Source organism: Pipistrellus kuhlii, unplaced genomic scaffold (assembly GCF_014108245.1).
Source record: "Pipistrellus kuhlii isolate mPipKuh1 unplaced genomic scaffold, mPipKuh1.p scaffold_m20_p_2, whole genome shotgun sequence".
NCBI classification, from domain to species: Eukaryota; Metazoa; Chordata; class Mammalia; order Chiroptera; family Vespertilionidae; genus Pipistrellus; species Pipistrellus kuhlii.
In genome coordinates, this window is record NW_023425515.1 from 183064677 (window position 1) to 183082479 (window position 17803).

At 37.2% G+C, this 17803-nt stretch overlaps 1 protein-coding gene across 9 annotated transcripts in view; it reads right to left on the minus strand.

The window, feature by feature from the left end:
- The window catches only part of KDM1A (lysine demethylase 1A), a 54780-nt gene that overhangs the window by 26803 nt on the left and 10174 nt on the right, over positions 1-17803 (minus strand). For 7 of the 9 annotated variants that reach the window (XR_004989374.2, XM_036446461.2, XM_036446465.2 and 4 more), the window contains exons 3-6: positions 12231-12290; positions 6615-6748; positions 2070-2148; positions 1366-1458 (exon numbers count right to left, since the gene is read on the minus strand). Coding sequence is in view for 8 of the 9 variants with exons in the window: in XM_036446461.2 (XP_036302354.1) it covers positions 1366-1458; positions 2070-2148; positions 6615-6748; positions 12231-12290 (366 nt within the window). In the remaining variant the exon portion in view is untranslated. The remainder of the gene's footprint in view (positions 1-1365; positions 1459-2069; positions 2149-6614; positions 6749-12230; positions 12291-17803) is intronic. The other 2 variants (XM_036446464.2, XM_036446463.2) reach the window with 1 other exon arrangement.

Sequence of the window (17803 nt, forward strand, 5' to 3'; positions counted from 1 at the left end):
TCTCTGACACTTCTATTATAGAGAAAGGGTGAATAGTGATATTAAAGTATTTCTTCTAATTAATTTCCTTTCAATGCGCACAAACCCATGCACCGGGCCACTAGTCTGAAATGAGCAAATATATAAAACTCATAAACTTTAATTCAATGTTGAAAACTTATAAATGAAATCCTTTATGTTGGGATATACTTTCTCATTTTTTCAGTTATATGTTTCAGTATCTGTGACTCGTGGTTAATTTATTGTAAATAACCTGTTTAATTACCTTACAATTACACCATGACAATTTGATCAGCCATCCTATTTATCCTTAAAGCTATTTTCTTTAAGCTTTACTTCAACAGTCTTCAGTAACCCTTTTGAAATTATTAAAGCATAAAAAAATCAATGTATTTTTAAAATAATTAATTAGTTAATTAATTAATCCTCAAATATCCCTATCTCCTGGATTCCTGGCAGATATTATCCGGAGACTGTGAAATTATTTATTTATTAAATATTAAACTTATTCTAATATCTCCCTATATATAAAGAGAATGCAAACTTCAGCAGTATAAAAAAACTAGTCAATGAGAGAAAACCTCCAACCTCCTGCTTTCATAACTTAACTTCTCTAATTTTTAACAAATTTTATATTTTAATTGATTCTTCTTAAATTGGAAGTCTATTACCTTTACTAAGAACCTATCAAACCAGAAATTATAGGAAGTTAGAGGCCTGGTGCACAAAATTTGTGCACAGGGTGGTTCCCTCAGGCCAGCCTACACCCTCTCCAATCCGGGACCCCTTGGGGGATGTCTGACTTAAACTGGCAGTTGGACATCCCTCTCACAATCCTGGACCACTGACTCCTAATCGCTCACCTGCCTGCCTGCTTGGTTGTCCCTAATCTCCTCCCCCCTCTCCCCAGCCGCTGGCCTGATAGTCCCTCACTGTCTCTGTGTGCCAGCCTGGTCACCCCTAATTGGCCCCTGCTGCTGGCCAGGTCGCCCCCAACTGCCCCCTCCCTGCCGGCCTGGTATCCCCCAACTGACCCCCTGCTGGCCTCATGCCTCCTACCCCGCAGTCCTGGTGGCCTCATGCAGCCTACTGTTCAGATGTTTGGTCATCCCTCACTAACCCCCCTGCCAGCCTGGTCATAGGGAGCCATCTTGTGAGGATGTGAAGGTTAATTTGCATATTACCTCTTTATTGAATAGGATGTATTTATGAAGATATTTTAATTTTGACCTTTAAGAACAACCTGGAATGTTTTAACTCCAAATATAGATTTAGAAATAAAAATAAAATGCTAAAAGCTTCCTGGAAATAAAACCGAGTCCTAGAACTATAACAAAATCAGGAATGCATTGGCCAGCTCCTTACTTGGTAGGGGTTTTATCCTCTTATAGATGCCGAAGTTAATAAGACCGTGACGCTCTAAATAACTGTGAACTCGGTGGACAAGCACAGTATCACCTATGGAATAAATGAAGTTAAAAACATGTTTATATTTTTAGCAGTTTAAACAAAATACTTTTAAAATTCTATTTCTCCGTCATGAAATCATTCTATACTTCTTTTCCACAACCTTCAGGTCAAGTGACTCCTTTAGAAAAGTGATTCTTAGAACTAAGTTATGAGGTAGTACAAAATGCGTAACACATAATTAGGAATTTTTAAGAATGACATTCTATCATAATGAAATAAAAGTCAAAACCAACCCTCTTAATGTAATATTATGCTCATTTACTTTGGCAAAACTTTGTAAAATTTTGTTAGTCCCAAGTGGGGAATGAGAAAGCTAGGTAGCCAGTCAATTGAATGCCAACAAAGGACTCCATGGTGTAAAGCTAGAACAGAGGTCTGGGAAAATCATTAGCAATCTCTTAAACTCACTCATCTGTTGCTACAATTTAAAAACCAGAAAACACAAGATACAAAACAGCTTTTCTACAAGGCTCATTTTTGCACAGTACAAGGTGAAATAAGATGAAAATACAAATTAAAAAAATTAAGGAGCCAGGAGGCTTCTGGAAGGAAATGTCAATTTTCATAATCCAGTCCAATCTACGGATCACATTACTTACTGTTGTAAGGTGCTTCTAATTGTTGGAGAGTAGCCTCAAAAGTCAGCTGAATCTTGGGATTATCCAACCACAACTGCAACTGTATTTAAATAATAGAAATTGTATTACACACAATTTGATGTATACCATATTTCCACTTTAAAATATCCTTTTAACTTTAAGGCCCAAATATGGGCTTTCCTTTCACTGAAATAACGGGGGTTATATTCCCGACAAAGAAACGAATGAAACACAAAAACATGACAAATGAGCAAATTATTGAAGAAGCTAAGAGATTTATCTAAAAAAGAAAAAACATTACCTAGCGACTTGCCAAGATCATACAGCTGGTAGGAAGCAGCTAGGATTTAAACCTGTATTGCATGACACCAGAGATACTGAGTAGGTAAAACCAACAAAATCAAATGATCAATTAGATATGCAGAGGTGGAGGAAAAGAGATGCCAAGGAAAACGCCTCCTTTGGGGCTTGTACAACTAAATGAGTAAGTATGCCATTCACTGAATAAGGATCACTGAAAGATGAGTAATGAGTTTTGTTAGTTTCAAGATAAGAGTAGATTAGATATAAGACTGGTATCTCCATATATAGCTGGGGCTTAAGGACAGTTAAGATCTAGAGCAATTTGCATATGGGTGATAAAGCCAAAAGTGTAGAAGAGGGGTCCTGACAGGAGAGGAGTTAAGGAGCCTTAAGGAACTCCAAACAGTTCACATAATGGCCTGTTGTTCAAGGATAAGCCTACAAAGCAGTCCGAGAAGACAGCAGCCAGGGAAGCAGGAGAAAACCATCCTATATAATAAAAGCCCAGTGGTGGTGTGCAATGCTCTCACGTGATGCCATCACAAGATGGCCACCCTCACGTTGTCACAAGATGGCCAAAACAAGATGGCTGGCAGGGAGGGCAGTTGGGTGCGACCAGGTCTGCAGGGGAGGGCAATTGGGGGTGACCAGGCAGGCCTGTAGGGAAGGGCAGTTAGGGGCAGCCAGGCCTGCAGAGGAGGGCAGTTGGGTGCGACCAGGCCGGCAGGGGAGGTCAGTTAGGGCTGAACAGGCCTGCGGAGGAGGCAGTTAAGTGCAACCAGGCCAGCAGAGGAGGGTAGTTAGGGGTGATCAGGCCTATGGGGGCGGGAAATTGGGGGTGACCAGGCTGACAGGGGAGGGCAATTAGGGGCAATCAGGCCAGCAGGGGAGGGGAGATGGTGATCGGGCCAGGAGTGGAACAGTTAGGCGTCAATCAAACCACAGGGGAGTGGTTAGAGTGTGATCAGGCTGGCAGGCAAAAGCAGTAAGGGGCAATCAGGCAGGCAGGCAGGCAGGCAGGCAGGCAGGCAGGAGAGCGGTTAGGAGCCAGCAGCCCTGGATTGTAGAGGGTGCAGGTCAGGCTGAGGGAGACCCCCCCATGTACAAATTTTGTGCATGGGGTCTCTAGTCTATAATAATACTAGTAAAAGGGTAATATGCTAATTAGACTGAACATTCTTCTGGATGAAACTAGGGTTGCCTGGGTGCCACGTGCCTGCCAGTGGTTGGAGGGAAGCCTGGGTCCCGGGTGCCAGAAGGAAGCTGGTGCTGGTAGCCAGGGGAAAGAACGACTACTCTTGCACAAATTTCATGCATCGGACCTCTAGTAAGACTATGTTAAGCTAAAGGAGTAATATGTTTAAGAAAAAAGGAGCGGTCAATTAGTATTTCAAATACTGCTGAAAAAGCAGTAAGATGAGAAATGAAAAATACTGTGGTACAATCAAAGGGCTCTAACATGAACTCTCTTCAAACTGAATACACATCTTCAAAATGTAAGACCAACTTGGCCTACCACTATATTTTAAGTCTTAGCTAAAACTTAATAAAGACTGCTCCAAAGGCAAGTTTTAATGAACAAGAAATTTGGTCATTTAAAAAAAATATATATATTTTATTGATTTTTTACAGAGAGGAAGGGAGAGAGATAGAGAGCTAGAAACGTCGATGAGAGAGGAGCATCGACCAGCTGCCTCTTGCACAACCCCTACTGGGGATGTGCCCGCAACCCAGGTACATGCCCTTGACCAGAATCGAACCTAGGACCTTTCAGTCTGCAGACCGACGCTCTACCACTGAGCCAAACCGGTTTCGGCAATTTGGTCAATTGTAAATAAATCCAATTTAGAAATATAACCAAAACCATAGCATCTCCACTTTCCTCTGGCCTGTATCACGGGAAAATGGAATTCCTCAAGTACACTCTGGGCCCAAGCTCCTCACCCCCCAAAATAAGCCTCTTCCTCCTTCCACCCTATAAAATAAAGCTTATATTGTCCTGCCAGTGTGGCTCAGTGGTTGAGTGTCAACCTATGAACCAGGAAGGAATGATTTGATTCCCCGTCAGGGTACATAGCCAGGTTGCTCAATCCTAAGGGGTGTGTATGCAAGAGGCAGCCCAGTGATGATTCTCTCTCATCCTATATAATAAAGCCTAATATGCTAAGTGTCTGGTCGTCCGTTCAACCAATCAAAGCATAATATGCTAATGATACACTAAGGCCGCTCAACCACTTGCTAGGATGTGCAATGACCAGTAGGGGGCAGGCAGGCAGTCAATCCGTCAACCAGTTGCTATGCTGTGCATTGACCACCAGGATAGATGCTCCAACCAGTAAGTTAGCTTGCTGCTGGAGTCTGGCTGATTTAGAGTGAGCGAGATGGGCTAGACACACCATAGAGACCTCCCATGGTTCCTTCCCAGCCCTGATCGTATAGCGGTGGGTCTTTCAGCCTGGCCTGTGACCTCTAGCAATCTGGGACCCCTTGGAGGATATCCAAGAGCTGGTTTCAGCCCGATACTCCAGGCCAGACCAAGGGACCCCAATGGTGCACGAATTCGAGCACTGGGCCTCTAGTCATTAGTATTTCTTTCTCTCCCTTCCTCACTGAAATAAATTAAAAAAATATATATATCTTACCTAATAATAGATAAACATGTAAATTGACCATACCTCTGCTATACCACCAGCCAATCAGGGGTGATATGCAAATTAACCCAACAAAGATGGCGGTTAATTTGCATACACAGGCACCAAGGGAAGGTGAGGCTGGAATGGAAAGAGGTGGCTCCTGGAGTGAAAAGAGGCGGCTCTTGGAGCCTGAGCGGAAAGGGGCTGGGCTGGAGTGAAAAGGCGGTGCCAGCAGCCAGGGAAAGGAAAGACCATTCTAGCACAAATCTTTTATTTATTTATTTATTTTTAATATATTTTATTGATTTTTTACAGAGAGGAAGGGGGGGAGAGAGAGAGAGAGAGAGAGAGAGAGAGAGAGAGAGCGAGCGAGCGCGCGCACGAGCGTTCGCACGCTAGAAATGTCGATGAGAGAGAAACATAGACCAGTTGCCTCTTGCACACCCCCTACTGGGGATGTGCCCGCAACCAAGGTACCGTACATGCCCTTGACCAGAATCGAACCCGAGACCTTTCAGTCCGCAGACCAACACTCTACCACTGAGCCAAACTGCTCTAGCACAAATCTTTGTGCACTGGGCTTCTAGTATATATAAAATAGACAATTTTGTCTAAAAATCTCAATTAGATCAAATGTTATGCTACACATAGACATGGATTCAATTATAATAAAAATTAACCTCAGAAATACACATTAAAAAATTTCCACTCACATTTAAAAAACATATATGTATTTTTTATTTATTTAGGGGGCGGGCAAGAAGCAGCCAATCGATGATTCTCTCACTCCCTACAATCAATAAAAATATATTTAAAGAACAAAACAAAACAAGGCCTTAAGCAGCCTTTCATACATTTTAACAAAGTAGCTTTTCTTTTAAAACTCAGTCAAAATGAAATAATAAACAGAGATAGAGTTAAGAATGTATAAAAGCTGCTTTAACATGTAAAAATGGGACACTGAAATGTCTAACAGTTAAACTGCGACTTGACCATCAGACAAAATATTATGCAAACATTAAAAATCAATTATATTTAGCCAGAGGAGGATGTTGAACCAGATAAATAAAACAGAATAATGGTTTCTCTTATCCTGAGAAAGAAAAAGTGATTATTTTAAAAGTATATTTTTTTTAAATGTGTAAAGATTCTTATTGTGTATATGAGGCTATGAGGAATGAAAAAGAGACAAAGAATGAGAGCGAGTAGGATCTCAATTTTACAAAAACAAGAATCACATATAAAAATTTTAAAATATCTGAAGGGGGGGGGGAAACCCCACACTAATTTTTAACAATGGTACTCTCTTTCCCCCATATTCTCTCTATAAGTAACATGCTCTTTTTTTTTTTTTTAATATATTTTATTGATTTTGTACAGAGAGGAAGGGAGAGAGATAGAGAGCTAGAAACATCGATGAGAGAGAGTCATCGATCAGCCGCCTCTTGCACACCCCCTACTGGGGATATGCCCGCAACCAAGGTACATGCCCTTGACCGGAATCGAACCCGGGACCTTTCAGTCCCCAAGCCGACGCTCTATCCATTGAGCCAAACCGGTCTCAGCAGTAACATGCTCTTTTTATAAAGAGATGGAAAAAAGAACTTACTGTGCGGTTTCTAATAAAGAGAAAGACCTTCTGGGTCTGCTGTGGTCCACTGATGATATCTGGAAAACAAGCTGCTTCTTGAGAAGTCATCCGGTCATGAGGAAGTCTACTCTGGAACGCTGCACCCTCCACACCTAGCAAAGCAAGCAAAGGACTTCTGGGAAAACGGCAAGTGAATTCAGAATTCGGGATAATGATTATGCCTCAAACTCCTTTTGGACCTGAGAACCTCTGTAAAGCTTTGCCTCATTCACAGCCTGATCTCGCTTCCTTAAGAAAAAAATTTGCTCAAAAGCTAAAACATCCTTAAAATTTAGTCACTCCAAAATTACAGTTTACTGAGTGAAACAATACACCTTATAAAACATAACAAGGCATTGAACTATTTTTTCATTGATAATGTTGGAGAATATGCTAATTACAATTGGTATCACTAATAGTGTATAATAAATTTTAAGGAAAATACATAAACAGAAAGCAGAAGAAGCTATGGAGTGAAAAACACGATCACCTGTCAAGACCGGTTTGGCTCAGTGGATAGAACGTCAGCCTGCGGACTGAAAGGTCCCATTCAGTCCCAGGTTCGATTCCAGTCAAGGGCGTGTATCTTGGTTGTGGGCACATCCCCAATAGGGGTGGTGCAAGAGGCAGCTGATAGATGATTCTCTCTCATTGATGTTTCTAACTCTCTATCCCCCTCTCTTCCTCTCTGTAAAAAAATCAATAAAATATTTTTAAAAAAAAGAAAGAAAGAAAAAGAAAATGTCATAAAAAAACACACTCACATACAAAAACAAAAACAAAAACAAAAAACCAAACCAAAACACAATCCCTCTTTGAGGATTAGACCAAGGAATATGAAAAGGTCTCAAAGGTTTAATAACGAATAGTATAAAATACGCAGTTTCATCAATGGCATCCCCATTAGTTCCCATAATTCAATGCTGGCAAGCAGTGAGAGAAGTTAACCAGACTATAATGATGAGATAGAAGAAGGCAAGGAATTTACCTTTTCTGGCATAAACATTAGAAATGGTGTATTACTTATTGCAAGTAAAATATGTTACTGTATATAGTATTTAGTATATATACACATACATAATAAATATACATGTAGTATATCTCATATTCTATAAGTAAAATATGTTATTTTGAAACTCTTTAAGTTGTATATTAAATTGGTGTTTTTATATGCTGAAAGTTAAGTACATCTTTTTACGATGTCCTTAGACATACATTTATATACGTTTTACTTTATATTTCTAAGATCTCTCTATAAAATATACTTAACCATCAGCTTAAGGGTTATCAAGAAATAATTTAAAGAGTGTTAAAATTCAATACCATTGAAATAATTACATGTAAGTAACTAAATGGGTACCAGGTATCCATGTTAAATTACTTAAAAGCACCTAAGACAAGAAGTTGGAAGCAGTGATAATGAAAGCAAAATTAAAGGTATTAGTAAGATTAGAAGAATAAAATGAACAAGGCAGGTAAAGTTGCTTGGAAAATTATAGCTAAGCTATTTAGGTGTTGCCACAAACACATTCAAACACTGCCTAGAAAAACAAAATGGTTAACAAGAGGTCAAACAAAAATGCCTAATGCTAGTAGGGGCTGCACATTAAGAAACACTGTTCTTGGAGACAAAGAGAAAAACCTACCCTGTTTCCCCCCCAAAAAAAGACAGTGTTTTATATTAATTTTTTCTCCCAAAATTGCACTAAGTCTTATTTTCAGGGGATGTCTTATCTTTCCATGCGCTAGGTCTTATTTTCGGAGGATGTCTTATTTTCGGGGAAACACGGTATCTATCCACAACAGATAATGAGGAGAAAATACTGTTCAAGTAACTAAATCAAATCAACAATCCTCACATTTAATTAATCCCAATCTAAAATTAAAGACTATCAGAACAGGAGAGAAAAATAATCAGTAAGAGCCATATTGCTAAGGATACAGCATGAAGTTAAGGCAAGAAAAGAAGAAATGCTGACTATCAGGGGATATAGGTTATTTCAGTAATGTGAAAATTTCTATAACTACAGCTTTGATGTCTCTAGTCCTCTATCACCAAATCAAAATAAATAAACTAAACAAAACACAAAACCAAGATAAAAAACGTGTCATATTATACGAAGCATTACTTATATAACAATAATAATCCTGAGTATGAACCAAATATCTCTTAATAGTTTACTTATTTTATTACATGAGTGTGTACTATTAACATGAAAATCAATAAATTCTATGAACTCTACTTTTCTCCCTCCTCCAAATAGGGATAGTTTTCTTTCTTAGCTATAATTTTCTCTATGTTTAATTGATGGTCACTGAACATCAATCCTATTGCAAGATCTATTGTCAATGACAGGAAAAACCATGAAGAAAAAAACACAACTTTATGTTACACCTGGCTCCTCATTCCAAGTGTTACCATAAAAAAATCACGCAGCAGGTACGGTTCAATGGTTGAGCATCCACCCATGAACCAAGAGGTCACCAGACTGATTTCCAGGCAGGGCAACATGCCTGGGTCGTAGGCTGGATCTCAGGGCGTGCAGGAAACAGCATATCAATGTTTCTCTCTCTCTATCCCGCTCTCTTCCTCTCTCTAAAATAAATTTTTAAAATATTTTTTAAAAAGCTTTCTAATGCAGCAGGCTAACTTTGGGAATCTTGAGAATATGTAACAATTAAGCGATTTTATTTATATAACTCGTGTGGCAGTTTTAAAGTATCTTTAAATCAAATATCAAAAGTTTAACTAAAGGAATTTAAAGCAGCCATTATCTGTGGAATAATAGTCTTCTCCATCTTGATCTTCTAAATAACATCTAAAAAAGCTAACTATTCTTAAATACTTCATCAATTTTTAAATAGGAAGAATGGTCTCTTAAAAAAAATCTTGGTAATTATGTCCTTCCTTTTGGTTTTTAGGGATAAAGACTATTATTTTCAAGGAAGGAACGCCACTATTAAAATCAAGGCTAAAAGCTGGCAAGAAAAAAAATCTAACCTTTTTTCACAAAAAACAAAAATTAATTTGGGACTTAAACTTTTCAGAAGCTAAATTAAAACATCCTTTTTATAGGCTATTTCCAAAATGAACAGAGCACTCTGGATAATCTAACTCTTTTGAGGGAAAACCTTAAAGAGTACAGTTATTAATATCCTTATAAAAAGAAGTTAGTAGTAGTATATATAATTCAGAAATAATTTACACTTGGCTCTAGAATACAGTTTTATACTTTGGTGTTTGTGTGCACTTATCAGAATCTGGCATTCTAGAAATTGAGAATGTTTCAAAGATGCTATTTAATTTTTAAAGAGCCCCAATGTTGCCTACATACCAATCTTGCCCTTTATTCAGTTACTTTCTCATCACTTTACACAGGAAATTCTAGCTCACCTTTAAAAACGCAGTCATGCTATAAAAGCACAACTACTTTTTCTAATGGCTCAACACTTTGAAATCATAGTACAAGTAGTTAAATTACTAAAGGTACTAATTTAGATCTCTCTGGATAGGTCAATTCTAGAGGCAGAAAAGGGGAGGGGAACAGGAAAGATGTAGGCCTCTTATACCATGAACTCATTCCCCAATCCTGATTCTGATATAATAGCAGCATCTTGAGCAAAGAAACAGAAATACAAAAATTAATAGAGACGAAAGCTTTTTTTCCATGAGAGTTACTAGCTTTCCCCCTCCCCATAAAGTACTAGATAAATTAACTATAACTAGGTTTCTAGCTAAAAAGTGAAAACAAAAGCCTGATAGGATCTACATATCAAAGACTTAAAGTCAGTCAACTATGGATGTACCATATTCAGTCTTATAATAGTTTACAAATAAAAAGAATAAAGAATGAAGGAGAGAAAAGAATAAAAGAGGAGAATCAGATGTTTTCTTTTTTTGGGTAAGTGCACATTTAAGTGATTCTAGGAGTGTGTGATGAGTAGCCTATGCTTAAGAAACAAGACCTCTGGGTTCTCATTCCCCAACTGCTGGTGTGTCCCTGGTCAAGTCATCTAACTTTGTTTCCGGTCCTAATCCATAAAATAGGGGTGATACAATACTATCTGTTTGTCTAGGAAGCTAGACAAGATGACCTCAAGTTCCCTTCTAATTTTTAAGATTTAGGATATATAACCCAATTTGATTTGGATTTATAAAAAGTCAAGATATGATCTCTGTCCCAAGACACTCACGAGGGTCATTGGCTTTATTTAGAGAAGATTGTTGATCACTTATAAGCACATTTCTAATGCTGACTGATCACCGCACAAATGTATACTTCTGAACATGACAAAGGCCTGAAGGGAGATCTTGAAGAATTCCTGGAAATGCTTAAAACTCGTATTCTACTAATATTGTCTGTAGCACCACAGTTTTATATGAAGTCTGCTTTTACTTTCAGCAATACAATGTTTTGTTTACTTTAGCAAGAGTAAAATTTTATTCACATAAAAACAAAACAACAACAAGAAAAGCCAATATAGTTTTTCAAGATTAAAGCTCTAAAGGCTATTCCAGACTCTCAACAATTCCATGGAAGATCCAATTGTGCATCCTTCGATGAAAAACATTCTTGAAGGTTTGGCTGAATAAGGATTTTTAACTCCTCTAAAATAACCATATACCAGTTATCAACTGCCAATCCTTGGGCTAGCATTTCAAGAAATCTGTTTCTAACAGTCTGAATCCTCTAAATATTAATTTCTGTATTAATGCTGAACTACCTTTGCTCCAAGAGTAAAATACAAATACTCCCTGGACCTGCTGTATGCAAACTATAATAGACAAATAATTTTAAAGTAGAAGTAACAATTGAAAAATGACATACTACAAAAATAGAGTAATACCTATTCCAGTTGTATCAATATGTAAAAGCCACCTTGACACCAGAACACAAAAACATTCTTTAAGTGGCAAAGGATAAAATGCAGACATAGTACTTTGAATTCCTGGACCAAACTTTAACTGTTCCAAACGGGCCCTAAAAATCATTGAACCCTTTATTTCCCCCTAGAAGTAAAAATACCATAGTTTGTTCTGAAAATAAAGAGCATTTCGAGCAGACTTTAAAAAATAATAATTTTCATGTGAGAAACAAAAGGTTTAAACTGCAAAATAATTAACTGTGCAATGTTAGAGAAAAAAATTTACCCAACACTATGCAACCATTTCTAAAATGAGTCACTTGCCTGCATAATTTCTGACTAGTCCTAGAATGCCTTTCTGTCCTTTTTTTAAAAAAAGACTTTCTTCTCTATGTATGCAGCTGTATTTCTTTTTAAAGGTCCCATGATTCCTAAGTCTATGTTTTATGTCATGTTTACTGATACTATATAAGCTGCTGGGGAGAAAAGTATCCGCCATCTCCTTAAAAACTCAAAGAGCGGAGGGCTGAGATCGGCCTGAGGACTTCAAAAGGGTTTGCTTGCCTTGTTCTAGCTCCACTCTCTCCTAATACTACTCTGTCCTGTGGGTTAAATTTCCCCTGCGCTTCTGGCTAAAATGTGGATACCATAGCCAAAAACACTAGCAAGCATCAATCCCTGACTTGGCGGCTCTTGCTACTAAGTGGCAAGCATCTAAGCCACCCTCACCTGATGCTTGGCCGTCTCCATACCCTCCAGAACTGTCGTCTTGAAGTCCTCCTGCTTGCCCTGTGGAAGGAAAGAGGAGAACTCAGGGACCTTACTCCATAAATTGAGATAATATCTGGACATAAAGGCCTAATAGTTGGAGACTATCAATTCACCACCAACTAGTAAACCCATACTCAGAGAGCTCCTTTGGAATCAAGGCCCAGGGAATCACATCATAGTCTTCAAATTTCTGGTTAGGAAATTTCAACTTTACACACTGGTTCTTACTGAAAGGCAGCAAAACAAAGTACATATTTCTAACTGCTAAATCTTTACTGTCAGTCTTATTTAATAGTCAAGGTTGGATGGGGGGTGGGAGGGAGGGATTCCCAATGTCTTTTACTAATTATTGGTAGACTGAGAAGGGGGTGACATGGGCTCTAGGATCTGAAGTTGCAGCAATTCAGCATCTGCTCAATATCTCTTTATCTTTACTTTTCTATCTAAAAAGTATATATATATGTATGATAAGTAAAAGACTTATTTTAACAAAAAATTCTCCCCTTGACTTCAAAGCAGAGTATGTAACAAAAAAAATCAATTACAAAAAAGTTTTATCAGAATTCAATCCTAAACCTGAATATGCCAGTGCTTTCTTTAAAACACAGCATACTAATAAGATGGCCCACTCTCATATACCGAATACAATAAGCCTGCTAAGAAAATTTTTCCTGGTTGATTAATGTGTAAAAATAACTTCAAGAAAAGTATCACAGCTTGAAAGTTCAATCTGAGAAAGTCAGAATAGATTATCTTCCAGACTCTTCCAAAATCTATCACCAAACCGGATGCTATGATCCTCTTGAACTCTGAGCCACCTGGAACACTATGGGAAAATACTGTGATCTTTGGAAGACATGAAAAGACCAGCCCCCAATTATCTAAAAACTGGACAAGCTTTATTTAATCAGTTTATTTTAAAAGAATCGCAAGTAGAAAGTAGATTAATTATTTTACCATTTGAGTTAAAAGAAATAGGTAGCAAAGTAAAATTAACATAGCACCCTTGCTGTAAGAATGCTTAAAGACCTGTAAGCCTTAAAATGACATCATCATCTTTAAGTATATGAACATGTTTAGACAGAAATATTTTTTTTTATAATATTAAAATGTACTGCTAGAAGGTATGTGCTCTGCTTTGAGGGTAGAATAGAATATCATTCTAAAACCACAGTATCTCACTATGTTATTATCTGAACAGCCCTTTAGGTTCTAGAAGGCACAAGGCGTAATAATTAAGAAGGGATGACTCCAATTATGATACATAATCCAGTCTGCAAACTATCTTGAAAATGTAGGCCCTACATTTAAAATTTAACTTTTAAAGCTTAAGTAAAAAAATATTAATTTTTACTAACTTCTGGATTTGTTCATAAAAAAAATATTTCAAAGTTAAAAAAAAATTTATTGTCATTATCTTTTTTAGTTCCAAATAGAACCAAGCTAGATCAGAAGATTGAAATGTATTTTAAAAAAGGAAAGAGAAGGGCTCAGAACGAGAAAATAAATATGGTTTCCAAGAATAACATTTAGGCATCAGGAATAATACAGTTCATCTCTCAAAGTATATTTCCTAGCTTGGCAAAGAATAACATCAATGTCATGAAGGCATGTAACCACTTCTGGAAAAAAAAAAAAAAAAAAAGTAAAAACAAAAACCTCTTTTAAGGCAGCCATTAAGCCTGAATTATTTTGTACTTCCTACTATCATTTTCCTCTTTTCCCGCTATATACCATGTTATTTGCTAATTAGCTTATTTTAACCTACAGGTAGCTTTTGACTGATCTTTTTTTCCTGGTCAATGGTACTTTGAATAGAAATATGGATTTCTTACTCCTGACTTATGTGCTTTAAAGGTTAACAGGTTGCTCTTTTACAAACTAGATAGGGCAGTCTTTAAAAAAAAGATACTGTTTTTGACAAAAGATGTGGAAGGAATATAAAAATCCAAAATATGACTGATGCAGAGAAATAGGAGAAAGTCAAGCAGAAGTTGATATAGACATGTAAGAAATGATGGAAAACAAAATAAAAAGTGCTTATAATTAAGCAACAGGATAAAAAGATTTCTCTCTTGGAAGAGGTCAAGATGAGGTTGCTTTCTTTCTCTAATCATAATATACTCATGAGTGTTTGAGGGTCCTCTTTCTCCAAAGACATCTGAAAGCCTCATCATCTTTATCACTGGTATTCTAGACCAATTCTTCATAATTTTCTTAAAAACAGCACACACATAACAGTTTGAAGCTAACTCTCCATTCACATAGTGTCTCCTTTTAAAACATACTATAAAAATGCAATACTCATTTGCTCTTTGGCTCTTTCCCGCCTAGGGCACTCCGTCTGACAGCAGCACAATGATGTGGAACAGCAGGCAAATACAGTTATTTTCCATGAGTTCAAATTCAAAATAGAAAATAAAAATATACCAAAGCAACTTTTTAATACCACTTTGATTTTTATACCACTTCACAGACTTCCTTTTGTTTTCACCCCCTCGCCACACACACAGACCCTCAAGTTTGGAGTAGAGATCCTTAATACAGGTTATTTATGCCTATCTTCTCCAAACTGGGAGGGGAAAAAAAGAAAAAGAAAAAAAGAGTCTTTTTGTTCTATCTTACACAGCTGCCTTTCAATTGCCCTCTAATAAACCTTCTGCAGATCTGTTAAGTCATTATTAAGCAGATAAGTATTTGTTATAGACACTACTGGATCTTTTCTCATAGTCAAATACTCAAGAGACTACTCTTTCAATATCTTAACAGAAAATCTATAATGACTTTGAAATATTTTTATCAAGCAAGCATGGATGTAAAAATCATTAGTTTGCTGTTCTCAGGAACATGCTGGCCAACAGATTCACATTTTGATTAATTTCTTAGAATCACATCTAAATCGATAACTTTTGTAAACATTTGAAAAACTTCTAGACCTAGGAAGCAACAATTTTTAAACAGAAAATAAATTTATCATCAAAATTTTACAAAATTTACAGAATAAAAGTGATTGCCCAACTATTGATTTCAATCAAACTTGACTAACTGGACAGGAAAACAAACTCCATTGTTAAATCCATCATAGAAAATAAAGTTCCCTAATGCTAACAGCAAGTCACCCATGAAAATCACACATGGGTGTCAAAATAAGCCGAAGGAAAATCATTTGGGCAAAAATAAAGAAGATCCCAAGTCAATTTTATAGAAAAGATTCCTTTATTAACTTTTGGTCAAGAATATGTTTGTATATTTTCAGAAAACTACTCCAAGACCATGGGGATTCCTGCAACAGTGGTCAGGTCTGCTCCAACCCTGAAGACAAGAGGAGAAACAGTCCAGAGATGGAAGACGCCTTGCCACGCTAGCAGTCAGTAGCTGTGCATCACTGCAGGTTGCCCAGGACCAAACCAGAGAGGGTCAGACCTGCATTGCCACCATCTGTCTGTCCATCATCCAGATATCATTGCTGACATGTACACATAAGGAACTATTTAACATTGAAACTGGGTCTCAGAACTGTTGGGACACTGAAATTGGAACTCAAACATTTTTTGTTATTATATGTTTATTTCTAGTCTGCAGTTGCAAGATTTTTCAAAGAAAAGAAATGGGGGGAAAATAGATATAGAGGTAAAGAACCATTGAACAGACTGTCAAACTATAGCGGGAAGGCAGGAGAGGTTGGGTGGAGAGGGCTGTAAGAGATCAACTGAAGATCTTGTGTGCATGCATATAAACATAAGCAATGGATACAAGACACTGGGGTTTGGGGGAGCGGGTGAAGGCATATGCTGGGGGGTAGGGGAGGCTGGGGGAAGGTCAAAGTGAGGAAAAAAGGAGACATATGTACTACTATTTGTAATACTTCAAACAATAAAAAATTTTTCTGGCTTGAAAAAAAAATAAATAAAACTCGAAATGATAATAAAGGGAATGCTATGAATAACACTAAAAAAAAAAAGAAAAAAAAAGAAAGAAAATAAAGTTTCCACTATATTAATAATCAGTTGGTTTCTTATTTAATAATCTAACTCAGTATTTACTGAATATCCATCCCAAAACTGCCAAGCACAAGTACAAAAGTATAACAGGTTGAATCCAGATTTTAAAAGAATTTACTCTTATTGGGTAAAGATGAAAAATATCCAGAATGAAACTATAATATTTATTTATTTATTTATTTATTTATTTAGGAAACAAGAAGCTAACTCAAACTTGGAGAAGCAGGGAAACTTTTCTGAAGAAATCCAAAAAGATCTGGATAGTTGGAGAGGCAGTGAAATCACCATCATGGTCCACAACTTTTACAAAATCAAGGAGAAAAGCACAAGATATGGTGCAGAGAACCAGTTCCCCTTTAATGAAGGAGATGGTCTCAGAGAGCAGTGGGAGATCAGGCAGGATGGGTATAATAAGCCACCTTTAGTGCACAAAACTAAATTTGATCTTAAATAGTAAAGAGGCAGAACTATATGATCTTGATCAGGAAAGCAGCAAACAAGATATTTTAAGATATTTTAGTTAAACTAATCTGGTCACTTTATATCAAATGAATTAGAGGGAAAAGATAAATAAATATAGGAGATTATTTAGATGTGAAGTGAAATCCACTAGAGTAAAAATGTGACAGTGAAAATAGGTAAGGCATAACAATCAAAGAGGCTAGGGTTACACTGTCATTTAAAATATTGAACTAAAACATACCGCCTAATAAAACATCAATCCACCCTATTCCTGGTTCAACTCTGTGTTTACAAAGATGTTTGTACACAAAGGTGGAGTTCATATTTTCTCATTTTGTCCTCATTTTGCAGGTGAGAAAATCCTCATAGAAAAAGTATCCTGTTCCTATATTATACTATGATCGGACCAAATAAAAAATGGTAGCAAGATGAATTCAAGGAATTTATAAAAACAAAGTTTCTCAGCTCAACAAACTGCTATTTTACCTTAATAAAATGTAAAACAAAATTATCAAATCATTAGAAAAAGCAGCTCAGTCTTTAAGACCAAACAGAAACTAGTAGTATCTGATTCAATAATTCTTATTAGTCAAAATCAGTTAAAAGGATCTCAAACTGCCTCATAAAAGCCCAACTTTCTCTCTTCATGTTTAATGTAAAACTTCCAAAATCCAATCTTGAGAAAAACATTAAAAACTCCTGAATTCTCACCATACTTTGAATACACTTTTACTGTATTGTTTCTTCACTGTAGTCAACTTACTGTAAACCTAGACTAGACTGTGAATTCTTTGCAGGAAGAACCCTCAGAGTTCAACACTATGCCTAGAACAAAGCACTGTAGTTTTATAATTAACTAGAGGCCCGGTGCATAAAATTCATATATTGGGGTGGGGGGGGCAGAAGAGAACCTCAGCCCAGCCTGCACCCTCTCATAATCCAGGACCACTGGCTTCTAATTGCTCACCTTTCTGCCTTCTCCTACCAATTGGATCACCTCCAACTGCCCTCCCCAGTTGGCCAGATCTCGCCCAACTGCCCTCCCCTGCCAGCCGGATCACCCCCAAC